Genomic DNA, 19,402 nt, shown 5'->3' with positions numbered 1-19,402 from the left:
TGAACCCAGGGCATAGGCGGAGCACGCTACCATCACACCACGGTGGCCGCCAGTTACTCACGAACGTACGTACCAAAAACGTGTCAGCTGACACGACCTATCTTATGAGTGTGCAATGTAAACGAAAACTCACCGACGTGCAACGCCCGTACGTACGTAGCCCGGAACGTAGAAATCAAACCAATTTTGATTTTTTCCGTAAGAACGTGTCAGCTGATCGCTCTCTCACTAGACAGAGTTGCCTAGTAAACTTTTGTGCGCTAATTTTTGACCGTTTGCAATTTTATGCAAAAACACCTAATTAAAGTTTGAAAAATTGTGAAAATAATTCGAAATAATTATGTAAAAGTGCAGATTATAAATATGTAATCTACTTATACTTATTTAGTATTTATTCCGGCCTTTTACAATATCAAAAATTAAATTGGAAAAAGTTGATGTTTCCATAAGCATACATGCAAAATGGTGAATGGCAACAGTGCTTATTTGTAAACAATACACACACAAATATGTTATGTACATGTACACAGACGCACACATTGATTCCTACGGGCTTGAGAGTTCGGTCAAACGTGCTTCGTACGACAAACGTCCGTACGTACGGCACACGTCGGTGGGTAACTGCCGCATAAGCCACGATTATACTCCACTTGGCGCATAAAATCTGGCATCATAATCAGCGTTGAAATTTATTTTTAAATAAATGTCAATTTGTATGACAAAATGTCAAAATGAAATGGAAACAAACAAATGGCATCTCAAAATGTAAACGTCACTTAGAACTTACATTGAAAATCAAAATTCAACAGACTTCTAAAGGCTCCATTACTGATACTTAGCATAGACTTGACTTGGCTTGCGAACTGTCACTTACAGTTCTGTTAAATGAACATTGCATGTTACTGATTACTCAAAACTTAACTTGACTTAGAAGTCTGTGAAATTTTGATTTTCTATGTAAGTTCTAAGTGACGTTTACATTTTGAGATGCCATTTGTTTGTTTCCATTTCATTTTGACATTTTGTCATAAAAATTGACATTTATTTAAAAATAAATTTCAACGCTGATTATGATGCCAGATTTTATGCGCCAAGTGGAGTATAATCGTGGCTAAGTTGCCAAGTTTACGCCAAGTCAAGTCAAGTCTATGCTAAGTATCACTAATGGGGGCTTAAGTCAAGTTAAGTTTTGAGTAATCAGTAACATGCAATGTTAATTTAACAGAACTGTAAGTGACAGTTCGCAAGCCAAGTCAAGTCTATGCTAAGTATCAGTAATGGATCCCAGTGTTGCCAGGTTAGCCTTTTCGAGGCTAGATTTAGCCTTTTTTTTTTGCCTTTAGCCTCGAAATTTTGTGTTTAGCTTCGTGACTTTTTTCTAGCCTCTTTTACTCCGAATGTATTTTTAAAAATTTCTAAAATAAAATAATTTCAATAGTTCCTGTAAACACCTAATACCTAATAATATGAGTTCTCTACAAAAGATTAATTCTTTTTCTGCTGAAAATCCGTTGAAAATTTCAAAGCCAGATGTATTTTCTTACTTTGAAAAAGAGAAGTATAGTTATTCTTCAAGTCAAATAGCATTAATAGAGCTGCAGGGGCGAAAACTTAGAACTATACAATGGAAAAATGTACACTCCACCATGGAATTTACATAAAAATGCATTAAACGGACCTCCTTTTTTAGAACTTGTCGAATTCATATTTAGTTTTTTAGTATTACCACTCAGTAACGTGGAGGTTGAAAGAGTTTTTAGTGGCATGAAAATTCTGAAAACTAAATTAAGGAACAAACTAAAAATTAAAATGCTTAATGCGCTGCTTAATATTAGATGCTCGTTAAAACGATTATCTAAATGTTGTAATGACTTTGAAATTACCGATGATCTCATATCTATGGTAAATAGCCAAACTTTATACCCAGACTTAAGCTCTTCTGATTCTTCAGACGGGGAATATTTTATATAAATAATTAGTTTGTAATATTTTTTTTATGTATATACACATATGCAATCATTTAAAGTAATTCCATGTGCTAGTCAAAGAAAATGTGCCTGATATGTTTTGAAACAGGAAGTTATGCTTAAGTTATGTTTATAAGTTTTTATTTACAAATGTGTAAACTAAAATATAAAAAAATTTAATGAATTAACCAAAAAATGTCTGACCTTTTTTTAGCTTCTTTTTTTTCTAAATTAAGCCTTTTCTAACCTTTTTTTTTTGCCAATCTAGCACCTGGCAACACTGATGGAGCCTTTAACCAGCAGCTTGAAGCGAAGAGAATATTTCACACACACATCTAACGGTGGAGAGGATATTTCACATACATGGACGACAATAAAGCATATGGCATTACATCAGTGGTCGGCAAAAATTAAAATGTAAGTGTATTAGTGAGAGCGAGACAACATGCAGAGGATGCATTTATACCAAAAATTTTGGAAAATTTAATTTTTGATTCAGAAATAGTTTGAAATATTTTGAAGTCCCTCAAATATCGCAAAAATAGAGGCGATCACTCGCTTAACAAATCATATTCCCGAGACTAATACATTTGCTTCAACCGGGGCAAATACAAAATGTTAAAAACATATGTGGCTGATTTAAAAGACAAAAACATGAAGATACATTCGTGTAAATTTTTTACTATTTCGCAACCTTTTCTAAATAATCTATAGTAGTTTTTTGCAGTGCAGAAGTTCAATTTTTTTGGCCGCAGAAAAAAGAGTCCAGAATAAAATTGTTACAACTTTTGTTAAAATAATTTAAAAACCTCATATTGTATTGAAAAGTTATTTAATATAACATACCCAAAAGAGTAAAAACCCAAATCTAAACATGTTTGGAAGATGAGCTACACATGGAAAGGTCGTCATACAAGTTGCGTTATCCCATTGTAATATTTATCACAGGGAACCTTGATATTTTTGCGACAGCCATGCGCAGTGTTTATTCGTTGCTGTCTCGGTAACCACTGACGATGGAGAGTAAGAATATGTGTGAAGCAAGTCTGGTTCAATTGAGCTATGGCGCGCCGACCACTGCCTTACATAAACTACATGTATATAGCTAAATTACCAAGCATGATATACAACTGTTCTAGAAGGCATGTTCGTGAAACGTCTAGATCTTAGGAGAAACGGGCGAACCAAGTAACCGAGAGTATAAAAGCAGCACAAGCTGAGGAATCAGGAATCAGTTTGATTTAAACACGCTAGTAGTGAAGTATAATTGTGAAGTACTACTCCCAAAGTACTCTAAATAAAGATCATTTTGCAAAACTCAGTATTGAAGTTATTTATTCGACAGTTCAGCGATTCGAACGTTAGCAGAAGGTTCATAATAATCAGGAATTTCCCAAGGTTCGTTCCAGTATTATTGCACAGTCTTTTAAAACACTATTAACCACACAAAGCAAACAACAACATCGTTTCAAGTGCACAGCTGGGTATGACTTTCTTACCTGTTAATTTTAACTTCAATTTCAAACCTTTTTGCACTAAATTTTATTTTCTGATTTCAACACTTACAAAATGATGCGTTTTATTGTGTTTCTTTGGTGGTATTTGATAGTTGGGCGTATTTTGGAACTTTTGTGTAGAATTTTTGAAATTTTTATGTATTAATAAGTGCATTTTCATATGAAAAATTATACTTACAAATCTGTTTGGTTTTATATAATCAGGTGTACTTGGAGGTGTGGGCTTGAAGCAAAATTTAAAACAAGAAAAATAATTTTTTTTTTATTTGTATGCATTGGCAATATAGATGAAAAATGATTCTGTGATTGGAGCAGGGAAGAAAAAATGCAATTGTAAAATTTGAATTTGGGAAGCCAAAAGTATCAAGAATGATATACGTCGAGGGTGGTTATAGATTGGTTTAGACCTACTACACACCGGCAGGAAGGTTCTAGCCCAACTATCTAGGAACGACGAAAAAATAGAAGGGGCCGTTTAAGAGTCGCTCGAGATCAAAAAATTAGTGCTACACACCTTTTTTGACATGGAGGCAGCTTTTACCGATCTCGGACTTGCCTATTTTCAAGAGAGAAATTTCTGAATATACTAAAAAAAAATTAAAAAACATAACTTGGCGTCGTGACCCGGTGGTCTAACGGAGCGGGTTTGTTTACGCCTCTAATTGGAGGAGAACGGCTGGTGATATCTGATAGGGTTAAGTATGTACTGTGATCGATGTTGAATGTAGAGAACAGAGCTAGGAAGTCTTCGTTTGCTTTGTACTGAAGTCGAAGGACAATTATTAACCTCTGGGGGGAATCAACAAGTGTGGTACATTGGCTGCAAGATTTGGCTAGCAAGTCGATTATTTTTTAGGAAGTTCTATTTGATAGTGATATTCGTTGATTAGAATAAGCATTCCAGCATTCCAGCATTTTGACCGGCTTCGTTTTCAGCATTGACAGGACAGACTAGTTCTCGCCGGCTTCCACTCATGTTATCTCATAGGTGGGGAATTAGTATGGGGCGAGAGTCTGGTGAATGTATTTACGTCGGTCGATGTAGGCTGTCATTTCTTCCACCGCAGTGTTAAGAAAGTTAATTTTTACGCGGATAATCAGGCGTCTATCAAAGCGCTAAGCTCTGTGACAGTGACGTCGATGGCTGTGAGCTGTGAGGTAACCCCTCATTACCCAATGGAGGACGACGCGGTGGAATCATCAAGTCATTTTATGCTCAGCTGTCCAGCTTTGCCAGGCCGATGCGAGTATATGGATCGGAAAGCCAGTTTTACCATTACAGTATGTGATAACACAATGGGCCAACATTAAAGTGTACAAGTGAGCTGTTTCTTAACTAAGGGTTTCTCAGATTTTCTTCCACATAAAAATAGTTCTATGCACGCTTCGTATTCCTGAAATGGGATCACAACAAAAAGGTCTATCAAAGACAATTTTAATCTATACGTCATGAAAATTAGTGTTGTGTGTGTTATTATACGTTTAACATATATTCATACTTATGTGATGATTATTATGAGTAAGACAAGCCCCTTACCTTATGTTCGCAACTCGTAGACTCCACAGTATTTTGTGCTTGCTTGTACGGAAGTGATTACAAAGCATATAATGTTAAGAGAGTCACGTGAGAAACACAAATATAAAATTTAAATAAAAACTAGCTTAAACAGAACCACAACAAAAACAAGTAATACAAGACGAAAACGAACACAAATAACAAAAAAAAGAAAACATTTCACACAAGTACCATTTAAATAAGAGCAGCCAAATTGCAAGGAAAACAACTTACCAATTGAACTTTCTTCGAGATACTCGGCGCACGTTGAACAAGTTGGACTTCATTGGCGCTTAAAGCAGGCGTTAAACTGCCTGTATCCGGATCCGGAAGTACATCTTGCAAAGTATTCGATTTACGAAATATAGCTTCGAATGCTGAACGTATACGATGCTCTGTACCTGTGATGGTTGTGTATGGGGTTATGTTAGGGCTGTGCGGTGAGGTAGGTGCGTAAGTTTTTAAATTAAATGAATTTGTCTTTTTCAAAATGGATTTGCGTGGTGCCACATTATTGTTGAGTGATTCTTGACGTTGTTTCGGTGGTAACATTTCATCGTTGGCAATTTGTCGCAGACTTAATATATCGGGTGCGGGCAGTACTTCGAAACGTGATGGGCGACGCATTTTCAATTCAGCTTCTATTTTTTTCTTCTCTTCTTCGCGAGCGCTGAAAATAAAAATAAAGTAAAAGTAAATTTTTGAAATAGAAAGAGGCAAGAAAAAAGTGAGGTCGAATTTAATGGAACGTAATAAAATAGGCGTTAGTGTTGTATTAACAGGAAACACGACCTGATCGAACCACCGGCAATTTGCCAGTGTATGAGTTTGCTTAGGACGAACGGTGTATGGGATATATATTTTGTTTGACAACTGTCAAAGATATTGTTGCGAGCCCCTTCAGCCTCTTACCTAAGATGGGCTTGCCTAGCTTGTTAGTAAAAGTCGTGTGTGCACTGGTGTTAGTACGGGAGCTTCAGCCTGGGGAGGGTTCGAGACAATTTTACTGAACCAAGCCATCATCCTTCAGCTAGGGGGCATAACATGAAATTTAATTTGCACACTAAGGAAAAGCTACCAGAAAACCAGAGCATCACCACTTCGACCTGGAAAACCCCATACCTTGCAGCGCGTATAGAATGTTAGCGGCTGCTCATAACCCAAACTACCATGGCTTTAAATATGTTAATAAAGCCCCAATAAATCCAACCTAGTTAGTGTGGTTCAGACCAACACAAATAAGTTTTAAATTCCATAATTACAAATATTTATTCATTATTCATTCTTCTTATATTCTAATAGAAGTTTCAAAACAGGGATAATGTTATGTAGGTATAATTCTAACACTAAAATAAAAATAAATAAATGTAAGGCGCGATAACCTCCGAAGAGATCTAAGGCCGAGCTTCTCTTCCAATTTGCGTCGTGCTCCTCTTGCTTTTCCCTACAAATTGGCCGGACGGGACCTACATGTTTTATGCCGACTCCGAACGGCATCTGCAAGGCAGATGAGTTTTCACTGAGAGCTTTTCATGGCAGAAATACACCCGCAGCGCTTGCCAAACACTGCCGAGGGGCGACCCCGCTGAGAAAAATTTTCTTCTAATTGAAAAACCTTATTTCTAAAATTTTGATAATGCTTTGCCCGGGGTGTGAACCCAGGGCATACGGTACCTACCTACGGCACGCTACCATCACACCACGGTGTCCGCCACTAACACTAAGATTACAATTATTTACTTCTCTCCTAAAGTACTAACATTTATTTGTTCGGGGGTATCGATCAGCTGACCAAACCCAACCTACCTCAACAATACATACATAATGTATTCCATAGGTTAACGACCTTGTCACTCTCTTAGAATTGGGGCTTATTCAGAGGAAAAAAAATATAAATAGAAAAGGAAGAAAAAACCAACTCTAACTCTCTTTGCTTTGCAAATCAGACCTCTCAAAAATCCATTCGTAAAAAGAAATTAATGATACCAAAAAAGCAAAGAAGAGGTTCCTATATATATGTATGGACATATGTGCAACTTTAGCGCACGCAAACAAAAAAATCTAATGCATCTACATACATACATAACTAATGTGTATGTAAGTATATGTGTAACTAGGCGCCTTCTCTTGTTATACTAAAATAGTTTGTGAACTAAATGAATTAAGTTCATGTTAGTGAGCTTTTGTCGTTATGTACCCATTTGCTTAGTCCAACGCTGTCCCACGAAGCGAAGAAGGCCTTCCTTGCTTTGTATGAAGCGGCTGGTACGCGATCATATGCTTAACCCTATCGAAAAGTCGTTAGGGCTAGGGAAGATTTCATCCAACCAACAAAAGAAATGCTGTGATATAATTAATCTTAAAAACCGACTGGGGCTATTTTTAGGTCATGCATTGTATGACTGGTGTGCGAAGGTCGCTTAAAAAGGATCAAAGATTAATCGCCGCCGGCATGAGCGCCAACAAACGAAAAACTAAGGGATTCTAAGAGAATCTCCAAACTTTGTCAAAGTAAGAGATTTAGTAAGTTTAATGTGCTTTTCGGTTTTCTCTCGAAAAAGTAAATGGAATGAAAATTTATGACATTTTGTGGAACTAGGTCCGCTTTAGCAGCGATCATATGGTATTCTATGTAAACGTACATAGAATAACTCTGTTAATAACATGTTGTTTAACATATTTGCATAAAAAATGTTCTTAATCAAACTAAATATCCGACGGCAAATTTGAGATCTAGGTTGAAGGTAAGTTTAAGGAGTAGCTTAACTGGAAGTATGAAGATACTTTGTATATCTTAAGGGTAAGTATTAATCTAACGTATTAACCGTATATTTGCTTTCAAATTCATTCCAGTTTAAGTAAAATTATAATAATTTTTTGTTGGGTTTTTTTGTATATATGTATGGGTGTACCTATCCACTTGTGTAATTAACATGCAGTAACATAGTTACAAAATAAGAGGTCTTTTTAACTAGCTTTACACAAGGGAACTCAGACTTTAGGTTCAAAGGTAGGTATTACTAAATTAAATTAGGTTAGGATCACTTTAGATCAGCATGCTAGACATCTTTCTAGATGCATATGCACTTTTAAATCTATTTACTGTCCTATCTTCGTTTCTAGCAACCCCGAATCGCTAGAATATTGGACTACGGAAGCTGAATTAAATTTATTTTTTTTTTCGTGTGAATGGATTTTATAATTTGTGACTGTACAAATTGGTGTATTTTAAGAGCGCCTAGTTGGATCGGGTCTTGAGGGGTTAGCCGCATGCAACTCGGTGGGGGCTCCTGCACCCATCTTCCAGCGTTCCGCTCGCTAATCTTCTCCAGTGTATGCGCAGTGGGTATTTGTCTGCAAGGGTACCGAATTTTAATTCTTATTCTTTATTTAAACTAGTAACACTACCCGTTAGCACTAAACTACACGGACACTAAGTTATAAGTTGTTACTGCGTTCTTACCTAATTTCTTGGACGGAACTTTTGCAGGAATTGAGTATTTTATTTTGGTGTGTTCGATCTACCGTGGGTAAAAAACACTCGCGAATTTAGACGCCTTAATAGGCTTAACTTAAAATTCAACACTCGACCCAGACTTAAATTTCTGCACCAGATGTTTACCGCATGGTAGTTCCTCAGGAAAATAAAGAGCTGAGCTCCGGAAATCGCCCAAGACCCATATGGTTATCATTGACGTATTGATTATCGATATATATATTTTGTTATCAAAAATCAAATGTAAGCGTTGACAGACGGACGGAAGTTTAGTTTAGACTAGTGTTAGATACTACAGAGTGTAACAGAGTCATGACACTTGTAATAAAAAAAAATTAAAATCATAAAAAGAAAAAGAAAAAAATTTAAATGAAAAGTATGGTTAGTGCTGAAGTGTTCATGTACCCATGGTACAATATTCATATCAAACAAGTATTGAGATTATTTGTGTTTGCCAAAATTGAGGGTCGACATCAACATTTTCATCTGGATAAGTAAAATTTGAGTTATTTTGAATTAAAACACATTTGGTTAACACAATGCATCCGAAAGTATGCATACATATCTATCAACGACGGCTTTTCTTATGCCGATATTAAATTATGAAGCAAGTACATACTGTAACGAGTTTCGAGAATTTCGCTTATTCCAAACCTTCTGCTAACGTACGAATCGCTAAACAGTTGAATAAATAATTCCAATATTTAATAATGCAAAATGGTCTTTATTAGACTATTTTGAGAGAACTTCACAATAACACTTATACTTCACAACTGATAGCGTGCTTAAATAAAAACTGATTAGGCATGCCTCAGTTTGCGCTGTTTTTATACCCTCGGTTTCCTCGTTCACCCATTTCTCCTAACGTCTAGTAATTTCGCGAATTTCATGCTTGGTTAACAGCCATATACATGCATATTTGTAGTTTGTAGCCATATGCGTGTGTATATGTGAGTACTACTTTGGCTGATGATTACATGTGTTTGGGAGTATTTCTCCGTTGCCTTGTATGTATGTGTATAAATGATGATTAATGTTTAGAGTGGCAGCTTGCTTTATTGTTGTTGTGCCTTAAGTTACTTAGAATCAGCTTAGTGATACTAATATTCGTCACAATACTATACTTCACGGCAGCTTCATAAAATCTAAACTACTACTTAATTGAGTCATTAGCTGGGAAATCCACCCTCTGTTAGTGCAGGTACTGGGGCGGCTTGAGCCCTGATGGAATCCTCAATGCTTTAAGAATATTTATACCCCAAAACCGTTCAAAATCAGAAATACTACAATGATAGTGTGTAATTACTAAGGACTTAACTGTCCAGTAAAGGGCCAGCACAATTATCGAGTTTCTCCTTGGGATACTTTTAGCCACGCGTGAGCTTCTCAGCAGCGTTGCAAGAGTAAGAAAATACATATATCAGCTGCTCAACTACTATCAGCAATTACTTCCGCTGCTCCGCTGTTGCTTTTCACCATTAGTGCCTAACATTAGCTCAAGTAGTATTGACCTGCTGATCACCAGCTGTTCTGTATCTGTGGAATCACGCTGTCAAACTCTTGTTCAACTTTTTATCTGTTCGGTTTTCTAGACCTTACAAACCGTATCTAAATACTGAAACCAGCTCCCACCATTGAACCGCGACTAATGCATTGCTTCAGGGTGGCATTTGATACTTCTTATTAATAAAGAGCCTTCTGTTGTTCCTAAGCTCATATGCAGCCTTTTTGCTCTAAGTGTTGTTCTCACGAAGTTCTTGTTTGGGAACCTCGCTTGCCTCATATTTTTTGCTAGAACATCATCAACAGTGATTTTAAAGACTTTTTGCTCGAACATTTGTCGATCTTGGCTTGATCGAGATCATTTGAATATTCCATTCTATATAGGTATTTTTTGAAGAACGTGTATTCTGTAAGCATTTGAGTAAAATGGTAGTTTACATCGCTAAACCTCTAGTGCTCATCTGGTCATTTACTTAATGTTTCCTCCCTGCTTTATTGGCTAACGATTTCAGCATCTCCTTATACATCTTATTTCTCAGCATGCTCGGCAATGATACCCATTTAGATATCTTTTTTGTCGAATGCTAAATTTACTCCCCCAATGTAAGTCGAGAGCCTAATCTAATCCGACTGTGGTAAATGGCGGAGGTTCATTGGGATGATCGCCTGTTCGCAGCTAAATCACTGTCACATAACGCTGTTGTAGGAATATATATGTGTGCTCTGCCTGGAGACATAAATAGAGTGATATGTTAGTCAATGGATCGAGAGTAGGATCTGTGTTTGACTGAGCGCTACCTCAGCCTTCGAGGAAAGCCGCCTTGTACATTCAACGGACGAAAATTTACTGATCGCAGTGAATGCTGGTCGGGCAACATGGACCGGAAGATAAGTTCACTTTCAAGCTTTTGTGAGTGTACGACTGATGATCTTATTATTTGCCGTGGGGAGTTTGTTGTTGTGGTTGTAACTACAATAACACTGTCGGAAGTTTCAGGATAATGTTGCCAATGTGGTGGGTTTTTGCGGTTGCTTCTGGTACCAACCCACTGCCGCGGCAGCGACGATTTCAACTCGTAAAAATATTTATTTGTATGTCTCTTAGGATGACATGGATTTTTTTTAGTATTAGCTTTCGCTCATTATTTGTTAGTCGACCCAAAGCCATTCTCGTAGAGTGTTGCTTTAAATTCTTTGCTGCCGTAGCGAGTGACGGTCTGCGACTCGATTGCAGACTAACTTTTCCAAGTTCACCTTGCCAAAGAACAAAGATTTTGCTGTTAACCCGGCTATATCACCTCTGCTCAGAACTATGACTGAAGTTCGAATTCAGCTAAAAACTTTGTCTCTCTGTAAGCACGTTGGGTAGTGTTTGACATTAGAACTGTCGTGACGCTTTTTGCAGTTGTTGCTGTTTTAATCACGGAAAGTATTCGGACGGACGGATAGACGTGAAATTGACTTTTTTTGGTGTAGCTTTATTTCCATCCCACGTCATATGTTGAGTATAGTTTAATAATACACCTAACTTACTTACCGTTCTTCTGCTTCCTTTTGCCACTTTTGTGCCACCTCCATACGTTTCTCACGTCCAATATGCTTCTCAATCATTTTGATGAGCTCATAACGTTGTACCGATCCAAGCAGTATCATATTCTCGTGACTATCGACCAGCGGTAGAGATCGAAGCGTTTTATTTACCTTCAGCACCTCTTTGAGTTTTTGATACGAAATGCCATGCCATATATATTTAACATCTCGTACCATAAAATCCTCCACATAGATGCTGTACATGGCCGAACTGGATGGCAGCAAATCGGGCAAATACGGCAGTTTCTTAATCAATATAATACTGTCGTACATGGACGGTTGTAGAAGGGCTGCAATGGCATTGGCAATCAACACTGCGATCATCACCGGTACAACGTGCGTTATCTGGCCGGTCATCTCGAAAATGATAACTGCCACCGAAACGGTATGCGTCACGGCGCCAGAAAATGCCGCCGCACCCACGACTGCATAACCGCCCGGTATAATGGGCGACAGACGACCGCCGTAACGCACACCGCTCGGAAACCACAAATGCATACTTTCACCAATGAGACGTCCCAAACTGGCGCCAATTTTAAAAACCGGTATGAAAATACCCGATGGCACAGGTATGGTAGAGGCAACGATGGAGAGAAAGAACTGTGTCGCATTGAGAAAGAGAGAGATTCGTTAAGTATTTTCCTTTTTTAGCTGTGAGTTATTTTCTTACCGTGAACACAATGTAAATGGAGAGATTAATGAAAATGTTCGTATAACTTGTAACCCAATGCGTTACAATTGCTGCCTGTTCCACAGTGAGATCATCTCGCGACCACGTGAAATTACTAAACAACTGTGTGACTTGTTCGTGTGTACTCAATTCGCCAGCAATGAATTGACCGGGACCCAAAGGAAATGAAAGTGATGAGACGAGCAAGGCCAGAAAGCCTGGATATAGAAATCGGCTGTAATGCAGAAAGAAGGAAAAGGTTGATAAGGGTACGAACTTATGACCTTATACTTACTTTTTTTGCAGAAATTTGTTCATTTTCTTGTTTGATCGCATAAAAAGTACATAGCGACGATGCACCCAAACATAGGACGCTCCACCAATTCCGCAGACGACGCTTAAAGGTAAAAGATAATTTATTTTAGTCCAAGCAGTGTTGAGTATGTATTTAGGATTTTTCAGATGTTTTTACTTCAGCTTTTAGTTCTAAAGAAGCAATAGAACCTAAACTAGTCGCCTAGACCTTTAGATTTTTCAGATGGTTTTACTTCAGCTTTTAGTTCTAAAGAAGCAATAGAACCTAAACTAGTCGCCTAGACCTTTAATCTGAATCAAATGTCTTTAGCTATCTTGGAATACTTTCAAAGGTTTAGGGAAGTGGTAGGGACGTGGACCGTTTTCTGGTTCGGGTACTAGCCCGACTGCGGAAGGATCTGCCTGTGGTGGGATCAAATAGGCTGTAGATTATTCCTTGTAGAAGCATACAGTTTAACAATGATCTCTTCATCAAGGAATGCTTGCAAACGATAGGGAGCTCTTTACCTCAGTTTGCAACACTCGCACGAGAGGTCCATATCTATGCCTCTTCAGAACTAAGCGGGCATTTTGCAATACGAGATTTTCGTTCTCCAGGATGCTTGTAAAGAATCATTAGTTACAAATAGTACTGGTAACAGGGTCTCCTAGCATAGCCAAGCAGCTTTTCGGGCTATAGGGTCAGCAAGGATAGGATCGAGTCTTCTTATTCCATGTGGAGAGTAGGGCTTGAAACTGGCAATGTAAAGGGAAAGGGTAAGACGGATTAGCAAGCATTGAGGTCTTGGTATCTTTTTGATTCCTCGATTTTAAGCCTATAGCCATTTTACAACGGCGTATGATCTTCCTCCAAGGAATATATTCGAATGATTTGGTGGACTCACCGGGCGCTGGTTATTTGGGATGCAAGCAGCTCGGATGATATTCGATCGCAATGTGTCGCATCTGCAAAATTGGCAAAGAGAAAACGCTGACGAACCTACTCTAAGACTGTTCTATTCACACTAGAATGAAGGTTCCTCCAAAAATTAACACTGTTTGGCTGGGGCGCTTGTAAATTTATACTTATAAGCCGCCCCAGCCAAACAGGGCAGCATTTTTCTCTGAATTTATTGCATTCGATCTGAATCGCTCCAACATCTGAAGAACACCTAGCCTTCGCATCTACTTTTGATTCATTATCTCAGCAGCCCACAACCCGAGATGAGGATTGTGTAGCACAACCCTTTCAAAGGGTTGCCAGCGCAATTTATAGCTTCTCTAACCCAATTGCCAACGTCACCAACCCGTGGTAAATCCTGTACCTTTAACAGCCGAGGCTCTGGTGACCCCAAGTTCCTTATAGATGTAGGAGGTGGGAGGGCAGGATGGCCTAGAAGGTTTCGTGGTCCTACCAAATCGTTCTCGAGATGGTCGGGCTTAATAGTTCTTGTTACCGGGACGTACCGTACCTGCATCCGGCAAAACACATCGATAACACTCCCCAAAATCTGCGGAGAGTGTCCTTATCGCTACAACAACAACAACAGATCATCACCATTTACATCACTCGAGGGTTTGGAGCTGTTGAAGCTAATAAAGAAGCACTTATTGGTGCGCAATAAACTGTCTTTCCCGAGATAAAGTCGTAGCTTGTAGCAACATGCAAATAGTCTGCAAATCTATGGCCTATACCAAGAAGCCTAATAAACGCCTTGACCGTGGCCGCTTTGCCTACAATATCCAACGTTTTGAAGTAGTTGACTCATAACGTCGCATAAAAGCATTGAATTTAAGGCAGGAAAGCACAGTGACCCACTCGATGGATCATTCTACAAGAACCCGAAATGCTCATTTCCTAACCTTATGTCAGGACTCAATTCAATGCTCTTTTCCTGCCATCAAAATTACGCCATAAGACCTAGTTTTAGTTATAGGTAGAATGAACGAAAGCCCGAGAATAATTCAATACTCACCCCATGAGCGCAAACACGAACAACTCTTGCGGATCGAAAGGAAATTCGGTTGTGAAATTTGTGAGAAATATCGCACGTACCGTATCTGCATTGTGAAACCAAACGGCCAACAGTCGAAATACCGTTGCTCCACAAACTGCCGCGAAGAAACCGCGCCAATAATTACGAACAGCAAAATATGTGGTAGTTACTTCTATACTAAACAGAACTCCTAAAGTATGAAGAAAGGACACACATGCAATTTTTATGAAAAGCTATTTTTCTTCATCGGCCTGGAAAGTTAGGAAACTTATCGTTCGAAAAACAAGAAAGACAAATCCGCTTGAATTTTTGTAACGTCACTCCAGAACCAGGGCCCGTATCGTGTTATACGATTACGTATCGTAAAGCAATTTCACTCAAACAATTCATGATTCACTAATGAGTAGTGGCACCAATTTCCCACTTAAGAGCTATTGCGATTTGAGTCGAGATACATAAATCATTTTTACTATGTACCTGGAGGTGTAATGTGCGTTTATGTTGTTTAATTTATTGTGATGTGATGTTATGTTATAAAGATGTGATATGATTGTGATTTAATGTCATGCGAAGCGAGGTGAGGTCAACTGATGTGTTGTGAATTGATCTGATGGCATTTGACGTATTAAGATCTGATTTGCGGCGTTGTAATGCCAAGTGTTCTAACTTGACGTGTACGATAGTTGTGATATGAAGAAATTCGGTGTACTCCTTCATTTGCGCTGACTTTGTAATTGTGATATGAACTAGTTTGATGTATTCTTACATTTATGCTGTGCTGCGATGATGTGAACTTTTATAGTGATTTAATGCAAACCTGCAAAAATCGTTGGATCATGTGGTCCACTTGTGTCATACTGGAGTACTTACAATTATACTCCACTGTAATGCAGCAATGGACCAACTCATGTGTCTCCACGAACATATTGTAAGCCGATCATTGCTCGTTTTTAACGATTGTAATCACTACACGATGTTTATTGGACTGTGGGTACTCCATGGATTACTCTGATGTAATGCGGAGCTGGAGTATATGCTCCAGTCCTAGGACATCGCAATGTTAATTGGACCATATTTTTTATATGAATTGTGGTTAATTTTGGAGCACTCGGTTGGTCCATAGCGAGTACTCAATACATGCATGCATGGAGTACTCGCGATTTTTGCAGGGAATGTAATAATTTTCGATGATGGGGTGTTATGTGATGAGATTTGATGTGGTGTAATGTGCCAAAAACGATGGTTATGGCATAATCGGTAGTTTTCGTTGTGATAGAAACCCCCAAGACATTCTTTGAAAGGTTTGGGAAGCTCTAGGCATTGGCTCCTTTGCCATTACATGCATCCTGTACGCTCGGTCCAAGCAACATGATTTAATGAGCACATCATAATGATTGGACGTGACATGATAAGATGTGATGCGGTAAGTTAAGATTTGATGTGGCGTTATGCGAGATGAAGTGAAATATAACCAGGGTTTGAAAATGCTGAACTAATTTTCAGTATTACAAAATTGCTTGAATTTAAATTTGAAAAATATTTCAGCAGCAGAAAAAAGCAAAGCAAACAAAATTTTTTTTTTTTTTCATTTTACTTCAGATATTACTTGAATGGATACGAGCTGTCGTCGTCAGCAGAAAAAAAACTTGAATATTTTACTGTGCTTTGAAGTAATTCATGATCAACTATTTTTAAGTAAACATTTTTCAGTTTCTTCACAGCCGAAATTCTGGTTTTGAATTACTTGCTGAAAATAAGTAAAAGTAAATTTTATTACTATTTCAGCAGAACTATTTGATTTTCAAAGGGACATACAAATTTACATACAAATTGTACGATGTATTGATCGTAATATCCTTCATCTACGAGTAGGTATTTCTTGTTTTTATGTTGCTTTAACACCCGACACACATATATACGCATGCTTCTACTAATACGTACGTACAAAATCTGCACCTCCACCCGTAGCTTGGTATATGTACTGGAGTCATTCGGGGCTTTTTCCGGGACCAAACCATGGCATTTCAATGTAGCATGGCTCAATTTCTCGCGGATCGTTCAAAATTTGTCATCCAATGAGTAGCTCCTTGTGGAGAGACTGTCCTTCATTCGGTCCTAGAGCCTAGCACTGCCGCGTCTACCGAAGAAATACATATTTATAAAACGGGCACATATATGGCACATGCAAAACATGATGTTTTAGGCTAACCCCTAATATTTGTTGTCGACGCGATTTCTTTAAAACATGTATGGCTCCTTTCTGTTCACAACCAAGAGCGATTCACGCCGCGTTTAAGCGCACCTCCATTCCTTCCTCATCTACTAGCACCAAAGCTGGTCTGATAGCCAGACAAAATTCTCGTTTGTTGCTAATTTTTGTAATTAAAAATTTGTCATGCCGCTACTTTTGAACACGAGTAAGGTTCCTACAAGAAGTGGCCGTAATCGGTATATAGCCACGCAGAGTTTTTATATGTATATCAGATAAATCCTGTAAATTGACTTTTCGATATTAAAATACCTAATTGAGCTATTGCCTTCAAGTCGGGAGCAATATCTTCAGATATTCCTATTCAAGGAGGAAGTGCTCAAAAAAAATACAATCAGCAGACAACTACGTCCACTTTCTTTATAAAAAAAAAAAACAAACATATACATATAAGATATCTCTGTAACGAAGAGCTGCAATCTTAAAAATTAAGGGGAACATCCTCGTAATGATGAATTAAATTACGTATTTTACAAATTTGAAAAACTGGCGTGGCAACGGCTTATTGGGCCATGTATACTATTGCACTTATTCTGACGACCATGACACAATGTCCCTTAAAAAAATTACAAAAATCAACATAAGGCTTTGTCAGTAATAGCATATGTAGGAAGTGCGGGTTGGAGGAGGAAAAAATCGAGCACGTTCTGTGCTCGTGCCCTGCACTTGCCAGGCTAGGACTCCAGCTATTAGGAGTGATACAGCTGTCAGATCTAGAAGGAGCAAGTGGCTTAAGTCCTAGGAAGCTTCTAGTGTTTGCCAAGAGGACGGAGTTATTTTATAACATAGGTCCTGGTTTTTGATAGGGTTTTTCAGTTTGGTCGTTAAAACAAAATTCTGGTAACACTACGTACTCAATCAGTCTATGTGAGGTTGTCATGGACCGGCCAGTTCAACCTAACCTAACATAAGGCACGATATACCTTCGAGGAGATTTAGGCTGAGCTTCTCTTTCAATCTGCGTTGTTTAAACCTATTCCGCACGGCATCTGCGAGGAAGATGCACTTTCGCTGAAAAGCTTTTCATAGCGGAAATACACTCTGAGTATTTGCAAGCCCTCCGATAACCTCCGAGGAGATTTTAGGCCGAGAAGAAGAGAAGCAATTTGCGTCGTGCTCCTTTTATTTTTTTCTGGCGGGATCGGTTAAAGACCACGACAACTTAGATATAAAACAATCTTAAAAGGGTCGCAGGATAGAATAATAAGCTATAACTTAGCAAAAAATAGTTTTGAATCAATGATATTTCACTTATCAAGTTTTATTGTAAGAGGGAATGTGGAGAAATTTTTTTTAAACGGGCGGTGCCACGTGTTATGTAGAAAAGTAATTTATCTGAAATGAAATGTACAATTGAAGCTCACGCTGACTATATAATGTTCGGTTACACCCGATTTTAGACACCTTTACTTGTTAAATATTGTTTTAGTTTAACTAATACCATTGAAATAAATGTTTCGAACACAAACGTCTAAAAATTTTGGCCTTCATTTAAAAAAATTTATCCAGGGACCCATGCAGTTTTAGCGTAAATAAGTGCAGCGGCCACCTAAGGATTAACTATTTTCACCAGTGAGTTACGCAATGATATCCACTTAACCAGCTTATGGTTTTGAAATAGTTATTCTCTAAGGTATTAAGGTGTTTCTACGGTTATTCGCTTAATCTCTTGTAACCTACGTAGCTCGGTAGCATTGCGCTGAAGTGGGATTCAAGGGGTTGATAAGCAAAGCTTTATAGATTCAAAACATCCGCAACGCAATTGTCAACCTCACCTACGCGAGGGTAATCCTGTTACAAATATGAGTGTATCATACACATATTTAACAGGCGAGGCTCGGGCTACCCCAAGTTCCTCATGGAACCAGGGGGTGGGGAGGGCAGAATTGCCTAGAAGGTTTAATGTTGTTCGGTATACATATGTATGTACACATGTACATCTGTATATGCAACAGAGATTTATTATACACTCTTCTACATTTGATCTTCATATTGCAAATTATATATACTTAGCTGAATACCCTGAAATAAAGTTAGTTGTGCGTTAGAATAGTCGTGAGTACACTACAAATGTGGTCATATTAATCGTTCCCGAGACGGTCGGGCTAGTACCTTAATGGTGCTTTGTTACCGGAACGTACCGGATCTATATCCGGCAAAGGACCATTAACATCGATAGCACTCCCCAAAGCCTTCGGAGAGTGTCTTTATCGTTGACATACGGTGCACACGGTGTGAGTAATCTTATGATCTTGTCTCACATGAATGTTGGTGGTCGGGCATTTCGAGCTTGTGAGATTGTATCTCTTAGCTTTAGGCGCCTTTTAGCGCTACAATAAACGAGAATTTTGTCTGGCTATCAGACCAGCTTTGGTGCTAGTAGATGAGGAAGGAACGGAGGTGCGCTTAAACGTGGCGTGAATCGCTCTTGCTTGTGAACAGAAAGGAGCCATACATGTTTTAAAGAAATCGCGTCGACAACAAATATTAGGGGTTAGCCTAAAACATCATGTTTTGCATGTGACATATATGTGCCCGTTTTAT

At 38.4% G+C, this 19,402-nt stretch overlaps 1 protein-coding gene and 1 long non-coding RNA gene across 10 annotated transcripts in view; one reads left to right on the top strand and one right to left on the bottom strand.

Moving 5' to 3' along the window:
• Positions 1-3,289, top strand: part of LOC137236445 (uncharacterized) — a 66,338-nt gene extending 63,049 nt beyond the window's left edge. Inside the window, exon 2 of the long non-coding RNA XR_010948417.1 lies at positions 2,236-3,289. This is a non-coding gene — a long non-coding RNA (uncharacterized lncRNA). The remainder of the gene's footprint in view (positions 1-2,235) is intronic.
• The window catches only part of ClC-a (chloride channel protein 2), a 247,584-nt gene that overhangs the window by 167,463 nt on the left and 60,719 nt on the right, over positions 1-19,402 (bottom strand). For 4 of the 9 annotated variants that reach the window (XM_067759045.1, XM_067759040.1, XM_067759039.1 and 1 more), the window contains exons 7-11: positions 14,569-14,779; positions 12,594-12,695; positions 12,299-12,533; positions 11,576-12,228; positions 5,274-5,709 (exon numbers count right to left, since the gene is read on the bottom strand). In XM_067759045.1, coding sequence (XP_067615146.1) covers positions 5,274-5,709; positions 11,576-12,228; positions 12,299-12,533; positions 12,594-12,695; positions 14,569-14,779 — 1,637 coding nt within the window. Of the gene's footprint in view, positions 1-3,533; positions 3,708-3,756; positions 4,879-5,021; positions 5,064-5,273; positions 5,710-11,575; positions 12,229-12,298; positions 12,534-12,593; positions 12,696-14,568; positions 14,780-19,402 lie in introns of those variants that run through there. The other 5 variants (XM_067759043.1, XM_067759044.1, XM_067759047.1 and 2 more) reach the window with 5 other exon arrangements.

Source organism: Eurosta solidaginis, chromosome 1 (genome assembly GCF_040869045.1).
Source record: "Eurosta solidaginis isolate ZX-2024a chromosome 1, ASM4086904v1, whole genome shotgun sequence".
In the NCBI taxonomy this organism is placed as follows: Eukaryota; Metazoa; Arthropoda; class Insecta; order Diptera; family Tephritidae; genus Eurosta; species Eurosta solidaginis.
The sequence above is the reverse complement of the archived record's forward strand: the minus strand, read 5'-3'. Positions and strand labels throughout refer to the sequence as shown.